The sequence below is a fragment of the Rhinolophus sinicus genome, linkage group LG10, assembly GCF_036562045.2.
Source record: "Rhinolophus sinicus isolate RSC01 linkage group LG10, ASM3656204v1, whole genome shotgun sequence".
NCBI classification, from domain to species: Eukaryota; Metazoa; Chordata; class Mammalia; order Chiroptera; family Rhinolophidae; genus Rhinolophus; species Rhinolophus sinicus.
Genome location: NC_133759.1, coordinates 98,381,383 through 98,400,287, shown reverse-complemented (window position 1 = coordinate 98,400,287; position 18,905 = coordinate 98,381,383). Strand labels below are relative to the sequence as shown.

Sequence of the window (18,905 nt, the reverse complement as noted above, 5' to 3'; positions counted from 1 at the left end):
AGGTCAAGGGTGATGGATATGCTCAATTAAATTTTGTACCACTGCTCTGGATTATGGCTTTATAACAATTTAACAATAACAACAAAATTGCCATTCAGATAGAGCTAAAAAAAAACCAAAAAAACTATATACTATCCACTTAGATTGCATAGCACATGGTAAACTCTCTATGGCTTGCAGAATCTATGAGTAATGAAGAATTTATACATATTTTTTAATTGATAAATTAAAATGCAACAAAATTTAAGATTTCTGTTCACAAAAAGACAATATTAAGGAAATAAAAACAGACTGGAAAAAAATAATCTCTCTATATATGTCTGCAAAGGATTCATATTCAAAATATTTAAAGAACTAAAATTCAATAATCTTAAATCATTTTTAAAACGGACGTAAGTTTTGAGCAGATACTTCACACAAATTGAAGCCATAGAACGGCCAATAATCATGTAAAAATGTTAGCTAGGGCCAGGGTCTCAAGGTCTAGGTGGTTCTTACTAAATGCTGTTGCTAAATGTTAAAATGTGGCACAGTATTTTTGCACACAAAGCTCTAACCCGGTGAACGTGACATGAACCGAATCAGATAAGTGTATCTAAGCAATGGCTAAGCCTCCCTTCAGGGAGAAAGAGCTTTGGAGAAAGACCCTCAACATCAGGGAAATGTACTCGTAAATTACAGTCACATTAAAATACCATTATATATCTAACAGAATGGCTAAAATTAAAAAGACTGAGACTCTCATATGATAACAAGCATTTTGAGCATCTAGAATCTAGAATGCTCATTGATTGCTAGTGGGAGTATAACATAATACAACCACCTTAGACAACTAGCAGTTTATTATAAAGTAAACAAATACCTACTGTTAGGCACGGCTGGGAAGACCAAAATTGGTCATTAGAATTTATTTGTCGTGTTTGAGCTGCAGGAGGTCAGGTTAGAAAAGACCATAACCTCTCCAAGCAAAATGGGTATGGAGTTGTATAGGAGGGGGTAAACGAGGCTGGTCCCCTTCAATACTTCAGGGTCTTTTCATTCCTTTGTCTCTCATAATAAAGGGTTTCGGGGCATGACTATGCCTTCTTGCTCCACATCCTGGCTCCCATGCCACAATCCAGAATGCCCAGGCCCAGTTGATCATAAGCCCCTAGGAGACAAACTCAAGTCAGCAGGTGCAAGGCACAAAGCAAGACAAGATGGCTTCTAGGATAAGATGGTTTCTCCAAGTCTAAGGCAAATACAAGCCAGCAGGCACAAGGCACAAGATGGCTTTTAAGATAAGATGGTTCAAGCTGGCATGTACAAGGTACAAATGGCTTTGAAGATAAGATGGTTTCTGCTCCTGGCCTAACGATGCCCTATTCCGCGACCCAGTAATTCCATTTCTAGGTAGGTACTTACCCAAGAAAAATGAAAGCACACATCCATAAAGACTTGTGCAAGAATATTTATAGTAGCTTAACTCAAATAACCTAAAGCTGGACAGAACCCAAACATCTATCAACAGGTAAACAGATAGACAAATTGTGGTATATCCATACTGTGGAATATTGCTGAGCTCTACAACGAAATAAACTATGGGAATGAGTCTCACAATCATTAAGCTGAGAGAAAGAAGCTGGACACAAAAGAGTATGATTCCATTTATATGAAGTTCTAAAGTAGGTGAAACTAATCTCTGGTGAAAGAAATTATCTTGCCTTGGGGGAAGGGTAGGGACTGCCGGTGAAGGCCATAAATGAACTGTCTGAGATAATGGAAGTGCTTTACATCTTGAGAGGGGTGTGGATAACCAGGGTAGCTGTTCATCAAAACTCATTGAACCATAACAATTAAGACCTGTTCACTTCACTGTTTGTATTATTGTATGTAATTTATACCTCAATTTTAAAACAGTAATAGTCATATTTTGGATCATCTAGGTAACAACCTTCGTCTGAGTCAACAATTTCCAGGATACTGGATTGAGGTAGTGTTAACCATTGCATTGGAACTGAGTGAAGAACTAAATGGACAGTATATAAATTTCTAAACTCATCGAGATCTAAGAAATCAAGATCTTTTTCCTTGGTAGGGTATGACTACGTTAGTCAAGTTTGAGAAATATATCTCTAAGTGATTATGATACCCAAGGGCAAGAAAAAGAGTTTTGTTTCTCCTTTTTCGCAGCCTTCCCTCTTTTGGTAAACTACCCTCTGCTTCGGCCATCCAAGCAGTTCCCATTTCTGTAACTGGGACACCCACATGAATGGCTTTGACCCAATCTCTCTCCCAAGCTACAGTTTCTCCATTCCAAATGCATAAAAGGAATCTTTACCTGTATGTTCCTCTGGCATATCAAACTCATAGGTTCGAGAAACTAAAAGTAAATTTCATATTGATTAACCATCTTGTTCCCCAACCCCAATCTTCCTCTTAACCTCCCAGGTTGGTGTGAAAGATACTATTATACTAATTAACTCAGCTAGACTCAAATATGCATATGGTAACTTATTAGGGGACGAACATAAATTAAAAACGAACCATTAAAAACATGAAGGCTGGATTCCTACTTATACTAATAAATTCTTGACAGATTAAAAATGTCTAACTAAAATGTGGAACAAAAGTACTAGAGGAAAATGTGTAGCATAATCTTGCAGTGCGGAAGCCTTTGTTAAAAAGTTTTGAAGGTTGTCCTGAAAGAAAGGGTGTATGGAGCCACACGCTAGCCAGAAAAAAGACCAGGTTCTGGGGCGTGCAGTCTACACCAGCAGCACAGGACTAGATGGAGAAGACAAACATACCCCCATCCTGGGACGGACGGGGCTCTTTTATATGAGTTTGGGGAAGACAGATTAACTTGAATTGAAAAGATTTACACTGGCTATAGATGGGTGGGGGGATGAGTCGGAAAAGGTGACGAAGGGACATTTTGGGATATTAATGGAGTGAAGAAGTATAATCCTCCCCTTAAAATTACTGTATCTTGAAGAATAATAGAAGGTGCTACAAAGAATAAAGGCAGAAGTTGTGAGTACACATGTATTCAAGTTGGCAAATTTAATAGAGGACAGATAAGGAAGTTCCTGTCCAACGGCTTCAATTTTCAGTTAATTATGTAGCGATGCCATCAGCTGAGGGTGGGGAGGAAGGAGGGGAACTTGAGTCAGAACTTTGACGAGAGTCCTGAGCTAAAACATTTATAACCTTTTAGCTAATGTAGGGGAATTAAAATTTTGTATTATAAGCATTTTCAAACTTACACAAAAGTGTAATGAATAGCCTAACGAACATCCTTATACTTTCTATCCAAATTTTGTTAGTTCTCTTCTCACCTAAATCAGCCCTACTTTTTTTTTTTTTTTTTTTTTTTTTATTACACCTTTAATTTTTTAGAGCAGTTTTAGGTTCACAGCAAAATTGAGGGGAAGATACAGAGGTTTCCCAAATAGACCCTGCCTTCATGTCTGCACAGCGTCCCCCACTATCAACATCCCCTACCAGAGTGGTACACGTTACAACTCATGAACCTACATGGACACATCATTATCACCCGAAGTCCACAGTTTACTAGGGCTCACTCTTGCTGTTGTACATTCTATGAGTTTAGACAAATGTATGACATGTATCCATCATTAGGGTATCATATAGCGTATGTTCACTGCCCTATAAGTCCTCTGTGCTCTACCTATTCATCTCTCCCTCCCCTCAACCCATGGCAACCACTGATCTTTTCAATATCACCAGAGTTTTGCCTTTTCCAGAATGTGCGAGTTGGAATCATACAGTATGTAGTGTTTTCAGACTGGCTTCTCTCACTTAGTAATATATATTTAAAGCTCCTCCTCCTTGTCTTTTCATGGCTTGGTAGCTCATTCTTTTTAGTGCTGATTATTATTGCATTGTCTGGAAGTACCAGTTTATTTATCCATTTATCCAATGATGGATATTTAGGTTGTTCCCCTGTCTTAGCTATTGTGAGTAATGCTGCAATGAACATGGGAGGGCAAATATCTCTTTTGAGATCCTCATTTCCATTATTTGGGATAAATACCCATAAATGGGATTGCTGGATCCTATGGTAGTTCTATTTTTTGTTTGAAGAAGAACCTCCATACTATTTTCCGTAGCGGCTGCAACATCTTACATCTCCACTAACAGTGTACAAGCATTCCAATTTTTCAACATTCTTGCCAACACTTCTTTCGTTTTTTGATAATAGCTATCCTAACAGGTGTGAGGTGATATCTCATTGTGGTTTTGATGTACATTTCCCTGATGATTAGAGGCCCTAGGCATCGCATCTTTTTATAAATCCGCTGGCCATTTGTATGTAGCCTTTGGATAAATGTCTGTTCAAATTCTTGCCCATTTTTAATCAGGTTATTAGTTTTTTTTTGCTATTGAGTTGTAGGAGTTCCTTATATATTTTGGAAATTAACTCCTTATCTGATATATAGTTTGCAAATATTTTCTCGAATTTTATAAGTTGTTTTTTCACAGTTTTCCTTTGTTATACAGAATCCTTTTAGTTGAAGTACCACTTGTCCATTTTTGCTTTTATTGACTGTGATTTTGGTATCACAACCAAGAAATCATTGCCAAGACCAATGTCAAGAAGCTTTCCCCCTAACAATTTCTTCTAGTAATTTTACAGATTAAGGTCTTTAATCCTTACATTTAGGTCTTTAATATTTTTTGAGTTGTTTTTTGTGTATGGTTTACGATAAGGTTCAAATTTCATTCTTTTGCTTTGGACATCCAGTTCTGTTAACACTATTTGTTGAAGAGACTATCCTTTACCCATGTGTATTCTTGGCACTCTCAGCTAGTTTCTGGATTTCTCACAAAGGGAATGTGTTTCTGTATCGTTGTTGAACCAGTGTCTATGGAGGGAAGGAAGGTCTAGGTTTTTCTAACGCGTAATCTTGGTGATGTCACCTCTCAACTTGGTGTATCTTTTAATACCCTTTTACTTTTCAGCTATTTTTGTCTTTAAGTTTGAAGTGAATTTTTGTAGGCAACATATACTCAGTCTTGCTTTTTAATTTGATGATTTCTGTATTTTAATTGGGATATATAGACCATTTATTTATCTTTAATGTTGACTATTGATATGGTTAAGTTTAAATTCACCGTATTGCTATCTGATTTCTATTAGCCCCATTTGTCCTTTGTTTTCCTTTCCCTCTTTTTCTGTCTTCCTTTGAATTAACCGAATATTTTTTATGATTCTGTTTTATGGGCTTATGGCTGCAAGTGTTTTATGTTAGTGATTGCTTAGTTAGGGTTTATATTATTAGCTATCACAACCTATCCTTAAGTAACATTATACCACACTACATACAGTGTAAGAACCTCACTATCACCAAATTCCATTTTCTCCCCTCCTGGGCTTTGAGCTATTGCTGTCGTGCTCAAGTTTTACTATGAGTACACTCCAAACTATGTATTTTGTTTAAATAGTCAATTGTCTTTTAAAGAGACTAAAGTAATACCGCGTTTCCCCGAAAATAAGACCTAGCCAGACCATCAGCTCTAACTCGTCTTTTGGAGCAAAAATTAATATAAAATCTAGTATTATATTATATTATTATATTATATTATAAAGATCCGGTGTTATATTACATTAAAATAAGACCAGGTCTTATATTAATGTTTGCTCCAAAAGATGCATTAGAGCTGATGGTCCGGCTAGGTCTTATTTTCAGGGAAACACAGTAAGAAAAGAGTCATGCATTTACCCATGCAGTTATCATTTCTGGTGCTCTTCATTCCTTAGTGTAAACTCGTATTTCCACTTGGCATTATTTTTCTCCTGCCTAAAGGACTTGCTTTAAGATTTTTTCTAGTGGTGATGGAGATAATTTTAGTTTTTTGTTTTGTTTTGTTTTATGTCTGCAAATCACTTTATCATCTTTGTTTCTGAAAACTATTTTTGTTGAGATAGTTCTAGGTTGATAGTTTTTATCATTGCATTTTAATAATTTGATTGTGATGTTTCATATTTCTTGTTCTTAGGGTTCATTATGTTCCTTGGCTCTGCGGGTGGATAGTTTTCATATTTGGAAATGTGTCCACCATTATTTCTTCAAATAATTTTTCTATCCCTCCTTCTGTCCTCTGGGAACTCCAATTACGTATATATGCCTGCCTGTAGTTGTCCCAGAGCACCTTGGTGCTGGTGTTCTTTTTTTTTCCTACTTTCATTTTTTAACAATTTAAGTATACTTGGTATATAATATTAGTTATATTAGTTTCAGGTGTACAATATAGTGACTCAACATTTTTATACCTTACAATGTGATGATCCACTAAGTCTAGTACCCATCTGTCACTGTGAAAACTTATCACAATATTAGACTATATTCCTTCACCTTTTTTAACACCCGTATCCCTTTCCCCTGCTCTGCTCATTTTTTGAATCTTGTTTCTGTTTCATTTTGGATAGGTCCTGCTACTGTTTTCAGCTTCACTAATCTTTCATTTTGCAATATCTAATCTACTGTTACTCCCATCGAGTAGTTTAGTTGTTATCTTTATAAATTAGATTTGGACTTTTTTTTTAATGTTACATGTCTTCTCTAAACTGTTGGTACATATGGGATAACTGTTTTGATGTCCTCTGCTAATTCTAAGCTCTGTGTTAGTTCTGGGTTGATTATTTTCTTCATTATGGGTGATGTTTCCTGCTTCTCTGTATGTCTGGTAGTCTTTCAACTGGATGTTAGAAACTGTGAATTTAACTTTTTGGGTGCTCGATATTTTTACAATCCTACAAATATTCTTGAGCTTTGCCCTGGTATGTAATTAAGTATCTTAGAAATAGTTTGATCATTTTGGGTCTTCCTTTTAAGATTTGTTAAGTGGGACCAGAGCAGTGCTCACTTTAGGACTAATTACAAGTATAGTTCAGTGATATTGTGGGTTTGGTTCCAGAACATCATAATAAAGCAAATATTGCAATAAAGGAAGTCAAACAAATTTTTTGGTTTCCCTGTGGTGCATAGAAAAGTTATGTTTACACTGTACTCTAATCTATTAAGTGTTTCATTATCATTTAGACACATATCATTGTGTCTAAAAAAAGTACATACTTTAATTAAAAAATACTTTATTGCTAAAAATTGCTAACCATCATGTGAGTTTCAGAAAGTCATAATCTTTTTGGTGCAAATAGACTTGTTTGACATGGGGTTGCCACAAACCTTCAATTTATAAAAAAAGCAGTATCTGCAAAGTGCAATAAAGTAAAGTGCAGCAAATCGAGGTATGCCTGTATTTCCCAATACTGAGGTGTCCTGCAGGAGACCCTGCTAGCTGCGCCATTTGTCATGCGGGGAGGCCTGCAGGGTCTCTGATCCCGCTCCCCACATAATGCAGGATATGGTGAGGCCAAAAAGGAACACCCACGGAGCCATAGATGGGGGAGTCATACCACTATATTCTCTCTGGTGGCACTATACTCTCACTGGAGGCTGGATCCACACTGTCCGCAAACCGCCATCCACACTTGCCAGCCCAGCCACCATCTTCTTGCTAGCCCCCATTCTTCCTCTCTCTTCATAGCCGCAGCAGTTATATTAGCGGCTAATTGGCTACCTGGCTACAGCTGACGGCCAATCAGCCACAGATGACGGCCATCTACTACCCGAGCCAGCACTCCTCCACGTGAGGCTGAGAGCCTGTAAACTACTTTCTGGGGCTCTGTCCCCACATGAGGCTAAACCTTTCTGTATATCCTACTCAATGCCCTATAAATCATGACTTGGCTGGAGGGAACAGGCAGTATTTCTAGCCTTGTCTGAGCTTCGAGAATTGTTACTTCTAAATTGTTGGGGGTGGTTCTTTCCCAGGCTTCCGGTAGTTTCCTCACCTGCATGAGTAGTAAATACTTGACAGACCCTTTGTAGATCTCCAGAGATCTCTGTGTGTACAAGTTTTTCCTTTCTAGTACTCTGTCCTACAAATTCTAGCTACTTTGGACTCCCCAGACCTCAGCTCTGTTTTTTCAACTCAGGTAGTTGGGTGGACTCTGCCTGGGTTCCCCTTCACTACATCATCGTTTGGAAATTCTCTCAAGGCTATAAATAGGGATCAATTGCACAGCTCACCTTGATTTTTCCCATCTCTCAGGGATTTCTGTCTTTTGTTGTCTTACGTCTAACATCTTGAAAATCATTCTTTTGTATATCTTGTCTAGTTTTTTGATAGTTTTAGGTGTGTGTGCACATACGGGTATGTGCACGTGCACGCGCGTGTGTGTGTGGTGTGTGTGTGTGTGTTTTGTGTGTGTAGGGTAGGGGGAGGAGCAATAAATCTAATCCCTGTTACTCCATCTTGGCTAAAGGGAGAAGTCTTGAATTATTTCTTTTTATTAGACAAGTTTCCTAATTTCTACATTTCCTCTGAACTCAATTCAAATATTTAAAAATTCAACTATGTATTAAGATCCAAAATAATTTATTATGAAAATCTATTCTAATAGTCTCTGTTAGTCCATCAATGAAAAAATATTATTAAAAAGGTGGCTTATAATATACTTTTTAAATCAGACATTTTGGATAGAGAATCACCATTCTTAAATAGCATACTACCATTTGTAATTCTAGGGACAAGGTGGAGATGGGAGGGCAGAAACAATAAATACATCTTAAATAGCATTAATGTAACTTCACATAACACAAGTTGAATAATTGGATTAATGACTTAATGTGTGGTTTTTATTTCATATTACAGAAATACTGATCAAATACCCAGTTGTCAGGCCTATGCCAAGGAGTATAAGAAAAATTCTCTAAAGAGGTTAAGAGCAGAGTTTCTCAGATTTTCAGTGTATCTAAGAATTAACTGAGTAATTTGCTTAAAAGGCAGATTTTTCATGACAAACCCCAGATTTTAATTTAGTAGGACTGGGATGGAGTCTAGGAATCTGCAAATTATTGACTAACCCAGTGACTCTGATACGCGATAAAGAGATTACTATGGAATTAAGTGTGCCCTTCTTACTTGAACTGGAAAAATGACGATGGGGAGGACAGAATCAACCTTATTAGAAGAATCAAAGTAGAGGAAAGAACAAGCCAAGGTGTTTTATCCTAGCTTAACAGGTTCAGGTTAGAAAACCCCTTCAGTATCAACCTACAAAACCTGCGGATTAGAATCTTGAAACCATCTCAGGTTTCAGAATAGGGGGTAATAATATGAGAGCGACTTTAAAATGAATGTTGATTTGCTGGGATGAGTTCTAAAGTTGGAAAGCCAGGTAGAAGGTTTAGAATGAGGTGACAAAAATGAGCATTGAGGAGGAGGTACTGACAACAGAAAATAAAATGTCAGAAGACATTGATAAAAATGTTGAACTTCCTTTCAGATACCTAAGGATAGGAAGTTCATACTAAATACATTAAAAAAATATTCATTACAAACGTAATGATAGTAATAGCAACAACAACAATAAAAATAATAAGAATAAAAGAATCTTCAACAGGTTTTTCAGATGTTTACTTGCATGATTCTTGAAACTCCACAGGAGCTCAACAGTAGTTTGCATTGCCTGGAAGGATTATTAAAAAGAGGTATTAGTATTCTCAATTAAAATTAAATCATCAGTCACTATAAACTAAAAACAGGCATCTCCTATCCCCTGTGAGGCAGATGAAGCAATGTTTGCGTTCTGTAGCATAATTTTATTTGTATTTCTTCATTCCCTATTTCAATCAATTTTCATTTATTGTCAACAATACAAAGATTCACACAGTCAGTAAAGAGAACACCTATTTCTTCAAAACTACAAATCAGACATTTAGATTAAAATGCTAAGAGTATGTTAGAGGGAATAATTCTGGTGCGAAGCAGGTAGGAGAAAAAAAGTCAGACCAGGCTTCAAGAAGATGGAGTCTGAACGGGGCTTGAAAGACAGGTGTGATCTGGATATATGGAAAACGGAGAGTATTAGGGAGGAAAGAAAGGGCATTTTACAAAAAATCTCGGAAAGACTTTCTTTCATATCAGAAATTGTCAACAAATTTTCAGTTCATAAAAATGGACAACGTACTAAATGTTATAAAAGCTAATCTGAAGGAAGACGACACTTTTATACATTTACTCATTTCTTACCTTCTTTTAATGGAGTTTTGGGAGCAACATTTTCTTTACTTTCATAAAGAAAAGCCTTTGAAGGATCAAAGTGCTTGATACCCAGCACTTTATTCAATTCCTCCTGAAGTTTTCTCTGGCTTTGTTTATTTTTAGAAAGCTGACAGCGGAGTTTTGACACCTCCTATGTCAGAAAAATAAAGACAATGAATAATTACTTAAGATCATGTTAGTGAAATGTGTTACCAATGTTACCGACAAATTCTACAGCTGCTCAGGTATCACACCAAATGGTAAAAATGACTACTAGGTATAGACTTTAAGACCACAAATGACAAAATGACTCGGAACAGCTGTGACAAAGGAGGTAACGAGTGATTTAAATCTTCTGGCCCCTCTACAGGTACAAAGCTATGTTTCTGGTAAAAGTTCATCTCTAACTTAAATGCCGAGATGCACTTCCACCACGACAGCATGAGGAGCTCTGCTGATTTGCTTCCTAGTGAAACTAAAAATTAGAAAACAGCAACCATGTAAAGCCTCTAAAACTGATGCTAAGGCAAAACAGCCAAGGAGGAAACATCTATTCAAACAAATCTATACACATGTGTTAAGAAAGGCAGGTATCTGAACCAAGCCTGCTCCCTCTCGTCCCACTCCCAGCTTCAGAAGATGGAAACTCCACACCAAACTTCTGCAGCCAAGAACACAGCAGCCTGTCAGAGGCGTTTCCTGCCGGGAAGAGCAGGACATCAGCATTTCTCATCTTGCCCTCCGCCACCTAATGTGCTTGAGAGGTAGAGGGTCCTTTCTCCCATCGAACAGAGGCTTTGCCTTAGGTGCAGAGTGGCGAAAATGTTTGGACCTTGATCATCCCTGTCCTGGTTCATAAGGTGATGGTGCCATGCCAGGTCGGGCCAGCTGAGAGAACCTTAGGGTGCTCCCCACCCCTTCTCCCTCATGTCCACAGGGCACTCAGATCCGAGGGCAAAGGTATCACTCAGAGAAAAGTGTGCCGTTGCCCACAACTCCAGTTCCAGAGCCCAGCCTCAGAGACTCTACCTGAGGGTAAAAGCAGGCTGTAAAACACAGAGCTCCTAATTTCTTCCTAAAGGAACTGACTTCATTTGCAACAGTGCTGGGAGGAGTTCAAGCCAAAGGCTGCTCTAGATAATGGTACAGGTGGGGGTGCAAGAACATTAGAGTGATTCAAAATATAGGCTAAACTGTAGGTGGTGCAATTTGTAGGAGAGCATTGGTAAATAAGACAGCTGGGAGAAGCCCTTGTGGAGTCAGAACACAATCAACCACTGACCTCAGCCACAATTCCAACACAAGAGCCATAATTTGAATTGGTTTATACAGCAATTTATGCCCCCAGGCATTGTTGAAAACAACAGAGCAATAAGCAACTAGTCATCTAGCAAGTGGGGGAGTTTAACTGTGGTCAGCAAAAGAGAGGACGGAAGACAGCCCTACCAAGCCCTGGGTCATCCCAGGGTGATTGCCACATACCTAAAACTGAGCCTCCCTAAGCAGCAACACCAGAGGCTCAACACTACAGGCGGTAGGGAGGAAAAATAAACTCTACTAACACGATCAAGCCAATTAGGAAACAAATAACAAGATAGTAACATCACACCTGGCAGGAGTGGGCAAGACCCAGAGATGCTACAATATATGATCTAAATACCCATTTTCCCAGGTGTGCAAGTAAACAGGAAAGCATGACCTACACATTGGGAAAAAAGCAGGGAAAAACAAAACTGCCTGTGAGAGTAATCAGATATTTGATTTATCCAAAAAAGATTTTCAAGTAGCCATTATAAATATGTTCATAGAACTAAAGGAACTACAAAAAAAAAAAAAAAAAAAAAAAAAAAGGGACAAGACTTAAATCAGAATCAGAAATGAAAAGAGGGGCCATTACTACTGATTTTACCAAAATAAGAAGGATTATAAAGAAATACTACTAATAATTGTATACAACTAACCAGATCGCTTAAATGAAATGGACGAATTCCTAGAAAGACACAAACTGTTGAAAATGTCATGAAGAAACAGTTAATCTGAATAGACATATAAGAAATGAAGAGATTGAATTAGTAATCAAAACTACCGACAAAGAATAGCTCAGGTCAGGATGGCACAATACATTCAATGAAGAATTAATCCCAATTATTCACAAACAATTCAAAAAAAATAGAAAGAACGAAACCCTTTCCAACTCATTTTATGAGGTCAGAATTACCCTGATACCAAAACCAGAGAGATATTACGTGAAAACTACAGGCGAGTATCTGTTGGGAATACGGATCTAAAAAATCTCCAGCAAATACGAGCAAAACGAATCCAGCAAGATCAATAGAATTAAAAAAAATACAAAACGATCACCTCAATAGAAATAGAAAAAGCATTTGACAAAATTTAATACCTTTCCATGATAAAAATACTGAAAAAAACTAGGAATAGAAGAAAACTTCCTCAACTTGATAAAGACAAAATCACAACTAATCATGCTTAATTAGGAAAGCTTTCCCCCAAATCAAGAACAAGACAAGGATGTCCACTCACACCACCTCTGTTCAACATTGTACTGAAGGTTCTAGCCAGGGAACTTAGGCAAGAAAAAAGAAATCAAAGACATTCAGATTAGAATACAAGTAAAACAACCTCTATATACAGATATCTTCTATACAGAAAATCTCAAGGAAACCACTAAAGAACTATTACAACTGATAAACAAGTTCAGTAAAGTTGCAGAATAAATCAATATACAAAAATCAATAGTATTTCTATATACTCGCAATGAACCATCCAAAAATAAAATTACAAAAACGATTTCCTTCACAATAGTATCAAAAAGGATGAAATACTTAGGAATAAACTTAGCAAAAGATGTGCAAAACTTATACTCTAAAAATTATCACATTGTTGAAATAAATTAAAGATCTAAATAATTGGAAAAAAACATTCCATGTTCATGGATTGGAAGACATAACATACTTAAGATGGCAATATGCCCCAAACTGATGGTTCAACACAATCCCCATCAGAATCTCAGATGACTTCTTTATAGAAATTAAAAAGCTGAGTCTAGGGGCCGGCCCATTGGCTCAGGCGGTTGGAGCTCCGTGCTCCTAACACCGAAGGCTACTGGTTCGATTCCCACATGGGCCAGTGGGCTTTCAAACACAAGGTTGCCTGTTCGACTCCTTGACTCACGCAAGGGATGGTGGGCTCTGCCCACTGCAAGTAAGATTGAACATGGCACGTTGAGCTGAGCTCCCAGATGGCTCAGTTGGTTGGAGCCCATCTTCTCGGCCACAAGTTTGTCAGGTCGACTCCCGCAAGGGATGGTGGGCTGCGCTCCCTGCAACTAACAATGGCAACTGGACCTGGAGCTGAGCTGCACCCTCCACAACTAAGAATGAAAGGACAACAACTTGACTGGATGTACACACTGTTCTCCAATAAAATCCTGTTCCCCTTCCCCAATAAAATCTTTAAAAAAAAAAAAGCCGATTCTAGAATTCGTATTTCAAGGGACCCAGAAGAGCCAAAACAATCCTGAAAAAGAACGAAGTAGGATGATTCATGCTTCCTGGTTTCAAAACTCACAACAAACCAAGAATAACCAAGACAGTGTGGCAAGAATAGGTACACAAATCAACAGAATCCATTTACAAGTCTAGAAATAAACCCATACATATATGGCCAACTGATTTTCAACAAAGATACCAAGACCATTCACTGGGGTAAAGAATACGCTGTTCAACAAATGGTGGGGGGGAAATTAGATATCTATATGTTAAAGAATGAATTTGGAACCTTACCTCACACTATATACAAACATTAACTCAAAATAGATCAATGGTTAATTGTGAGAGCTAAAACTATAAAACTCTTGGAAGAAACATAGGGCTAAATCTTCATGACATTGGATTTGGCAAAGAGTTGTTAGACACCAAAGAACAAGCAACAAAGGAAAAACAGATACATTAGACTTCATCAAATTTTGTGTTTCAAAGAACATCATACTGAAAGTGAAAAGACAATGTACAGAATGGGAGAAAATATTTTCAAATAATAGCTGTGATAAGTGATCAGTATAGAGAATATATAAAAAGCTCTCACAATTCATTGAAAACAAATTATCCAATTAAAAAATGGGTGAAAGATCTCAAGACATTTCTATCCGGAAGATAACAAATGGTCAATAAACACATGAGAAGACAGATGCTCAACACTAGTCATTTGAGAAATGCAAGTCAAAACCACAATTAGGTATCATTTCACATCCACTAGGATGGCTACAATCAAAAAGTCAGATAACAAGTGTTGGTGAAGATATGGAGAAATTGGATTCCTCATACTTTGCTGCTGGAAAGTAGAGAGCATACAGCTGCTTTGTAAAACAGTCCAGCCGTTCCTCAAATAATTAAACACAGAGTTACCACATGACACAGCAATTTCACTCCTAGATATAATCTCACAGCAACAAAAACATATATCCAAACAAAAACTTGTACATGTTTATAGTAGCATTATCCATAACAGCCCAAAGGTATAAACCCAAATGCCCATCAACTAACAAATGAATAATTAAAATGTAACATATGTACATAATAAAATATTATTATGTCTTAGAAGAACAAGTACTGATACATGCCACAACACAGATGAACTTGAAAACGATTATGTTGATTGAAAGCTAGTTACAAAAGACCACATATTATTATTTGATTCCACAAATAAGAAATGTCCATAATGGAGACATTTATAAAGACAGAAAGTAGATTACTGGTGGGAGGAGTGGATGAGAAGATAGGGAGATGATAGCTAAAGAATAAAGGGCTTGATTTTGAGGTGATAAAAATGTTCCACAATTGACTGTGGTGATGGTTTGCATCAATCTGTGAATGTACTAAAAATCATTGAGTTGTTCACTTTAAAGGGGTAAATTGTATGGTGTGTGAAATATACCTCAAGAGAGCTGTTAGAAAATTTAAACACCTAACTATTTTGGGATACTGCTTATCTTTATGGTATTTATTTACATCAAGGACTTTGGTAATTTGCAAATAGAAATGGATGTGCAAAGTTTTATGAATTCTTCTGATCATACTAGTAATTTTCAATCTACTAATGAGGTAGTTGGAAAACCCGAGAATGTTAATACTCATCTAGTCAACATTAGTTTTTTCTGACATAAAAGACTATCATTTCACTTCGTTATAAATAGTTAGAATAAAAAATACCCCACCCCAATATCTTCAATAGAACTAAGTGTTACTTTACAAACCGATTTGAGTTGGCTGTTTTCATCTTTCAATTTCACAACATGCTTGATTTTTTGCTTTAGATTCTGATGACCCAATAATTTAGCATACGAATCTCTTAGTTTATTTAGCTGTTCCTGAGCTGCACCATGTTCATTCAACAACACTTGTTTCTCTGCTTCAAATGCATCCAGTTGTAGCTGAAACATATTTTTTTAATAAAAAATTAAGACTTAAAGCTGTTAATTCTTGCCTACATCAACTATAAAGAAAACAAAAGTAAAAGAAAATGAACAAAAACAGGTTATGCTGACACATTCTCAGGGCTCTTCATAATCTACGAGACTCTTAAAAACCTTTGTGTTTTTCATTTCAAAGATCATAAAAACAGGGAAAGAAACAAGGAAAAAAGGCCAGCTAGCCAGCCTAATGTGTGTCAACTGGGTCGCCATATCATATCCAATACTGCCCCTTACTCAAGTGCCAAGATTAGCATTTATCCTTTTTCTTTTAAGATAAGTGTATTGTATTAATTTGAGATACACTGAGAAAGATCATAACAAAATAATTATAACAAATTGACATAGATTGTCAAAAGAGCCTTGTAAGCTATTAACGTTAAGTCTCTTATTAGAAGATATTTTTAGCTTATAAAGGCTATATTACAAATGTACACATAATAATTTAATAAAACTTGTAAGCCTTCTTCAATAGGTAAATTGGCACTGTAAATGCACTGCAAAATGCTGTTTTACAAAAACCAAGTTATTGTCATGATTGTGATGGGACAAAGTGAATTCCTAAAAGAAACACAAGTAAGTTTAGTCCTAATTGACAAACCTGAAAAGGTTTCGTTTTATTATATAGTTCTTCATAAAGGAGTTTCCACTTGTTCATTTCCTCCGTTAAGTCTGCCACTGAGTTTTCTTTTCCAGCTTTTCTGTAAGGGCAAATGAAATTAAAAGACATAGTGTCTTAGAATAAATGACTGAGGTACATGACACTCAGGTTCTACACCTAGATTACCTTGCTTCTTCCTCTTCCAGTTGTTTCTTAAAGTCTTCACCTTGCTGCTTGAGTTGGTTCTCCAAATCAGTTATTTTTTTAAGAGAGGAAACTGTGATTTCTTTAATTTCTGCTTCCTTAAGTGCTGATTTGGTCTGCAGATCTAGAATCATCCTTGGGTTTGAGAGAGAAGAGTCCACTAAACATTTTACAGCCATTTTAATTACCTTCCCCCCCCTTCCTTTTTTTTTTTGTTAAAAAAAAACTTCAGGACTTCTTCAAGAATTGTACTTTCTTAACTTACTAAATAAATTCTTATTTTGCAATTTCAGATCACCCAAAGCAAGCCATGGGACTACAATTCCCGGCATCGCTTAGCAGCTGATTTTCAACATGAAATTGTCTATGGTTCTAAGGCCACAAGTGTGGGCAGGTTTATTTCCACTACATACCTTGCGTATTCTTGATTTGAGTTCTCAGTTGCCAGTATCTGACGTTGAACATCCTCTATACTTTTCTCAGCCTTGGCCACTTTTTCCTTGAGTGTTAAGTTCTCCCGCTTAAGATCTTCTATTTCGCTGGCTGTTAATGCTTTATAGCTTATTAAAAAGGAAAAAAAAAAGTTAAAGGATTTTTCTAACTATTGTATACATGACAAATATATAGCTGATGAATTTGTATTTTGTAAACTTTTCAGTAAAACAAATAAAACCTTAGTATGTATTTATGCATTTACACAGGTAAGAATTCAGTGTTCTCAGGTCAGTATTAATGAGCTTATATGGCATATGCTGCTTATTCAAAGAAAAAGAAAAAATCAAGCGCCTACTATGTGCAGGAAGTATGTGTACAGAGATGGAAACAACAACTACCAAACATGAAAATTATGCTGAAACAAAAATTCTACAGTCCCTGAACTTACTACTGCCAGAGTTTATGGTCTTGAGGGGAAGAGAGGGAAATGCCTCCCTCAGTTTTTGCAAAAAAACTGGAAAAATAAGTATAGAATTAAATTTCTGGTGTTATGAAGAACAACTACAGAGCACCTTAAGCTAATAGAACAGGGGACCCAACATTTTGGTTGGTGATTCAGAAAAGGCCTTTCTGAGGAATATATAGTGAAAAGCTGAGACATGATGAATAAGGAGAATTTAGCTAGGCAGTCAGGGAAAAGAATTTCAGAGGGAGCAGATGCACACAAGCTCAGAGGGAGATAGAATACAGTGCTTAAGAGATAAGACTGGTGCCTAATGGATAAGAGAGACAGGAACAGAATCTAGAGATGCAAGAGGCCAGTCATCACAGCGAGGCACAATGGGTTTACCTGAGGTTTCTAAGTAAGTGTGCGGATTACTCTGGAGATACCGTGTTTCCCCGAAAATAAGACCGAGCTGGACCATCAGCTCTAATGCATTTTTGGGAGCAAAAATTAATACAAGACCCAGTCTTATATTATATTACATAAGACCCAGGCTTATATATTAAAATGAGACTGAGTCTTATATTAATTTTTACTCCCAAAGACGCATTAGAGCTGATGGTCCGGCTCGGTCTTATTTTTGGGGAAACACGGTATGTGGATACTGATAATGGATTGGGGAAGGGGCAGAAGAGCAAATTCGGAAGATTAACTAGAAAGAAATTATTTATCAGTCCAGGTGAGTAGTAAAGAAGGCTTGGATTAAGGAGTTGGAAATGGAAAGATACAAGATATTTTTTGGAGGCAGAACTTTAAAATTCCAGAATTAGATTGGATTTTAGGAGAAAATAATCAAAGATGACTGAAAGATATATGGAATGAGAAGCTGGGAAGATGTTACTGACTGAGATAAAAAAAGAATGCGATTAGAGGTAGAAAGAGATAGAAAGATCAAGAGTTGTTTTAGACAGGTTAATATTAGATGATACTGAGATATCTACTTGGAGAAGTCAAATAGGCAGCTGGATATATGGGTACAGAGCTGAAAGAAGTGTGGGTTGAAGAAATAAAATTTTATGCTATTAGCATACTGATGGTAAGTGAAATAGAATGGCTAAAAACCTTCTAAGGTACTATTTTTTCAAAGTAGAAAGAAGGGGAATCCCTTTACAGGGTTGAGAACAGCAGTAAAAATTATATATGTATGTATTTATAATGTGTATAATTTATATTTATGCTCTGACATATTAATATAAAAATTATAATATATACATATAAATAATATATGTGTGTGTATACATATGATATATATGTTATATCACATGTAAGAACAGACCATTGGGGAAAAAGGTACTATGCAACAGATAGGCACTAGGCAATTGATTGTGGAATGGAAAAACAAAATGGAAAAACAAAAATAAATTTGATCCTCTGTCACTACACACACAGAAATCTGTTCTAGGTGACAAAGTGAAAAGTGAAACTTTGAAACTTTTAGAAGAAAAATAGGTGAATATCTTTATGTTCTTGGGATAGAAAGAAGTTCTTTAATGAACTGCAAAAGTGTTCACATAAAAATCTATAAATTCAACTACCTAAAAATAAAAGGTAAATTA

At 36.6% G+C, this 18,905-nt stretch overlaps 1 protein-coding gene across 2 annotated transcripts in view; it reads right to left on the bottom strand.

Annotated features, from left to right (window-relative positions):
* Window positions 1–1,031: 1,031 nt before the first annotated feature.
* Window positions 1,032–18,905, bottom strand: part of HMMR (hyaluronan mediated motility receptor) — a 35,249-nt gene continuing 17,375 nt past the window's right edge. The window contains exons 13-19 of one of the 2 annotated variants that reach the window (XM_074313870.1): window positions 16,823–16,969; window positions 16,392–16,544; window positions 16,206–16,305; window positions 15,389–15,565; window positions 10,105–10,267; window positions 9,493–9,541; window positions 1,032–1,150 (exon numbers count right to left, since the gene is read on the bottom strand). In XM_074313870.1, the coding sequence (XP_074169971.1) occupies window positions 9,522–9,541; window positions 10,105–10,267; window positions 15,389–15,565; window positions 16,206–16,305; window positions 16,392–16,544; window positions 16,823–16,969 (760 nt within the window). In that variant the 3' untranslated portion in view covers window positions 1,032–1,150; window positions 9,493–9,521. Of the gene's footprint in view, window positions 1,151–8,678; window positions 9,542–10,104; window positions 10,268–15,388; window positions 15,566–16,205; window positions 16,306–16,391; window positions 16,545–16,822; window positions 16,970–18,905 lie in introns of those variants that run through there. The other variant, XM_019740093.2, reaches the window with a different exon arrangement.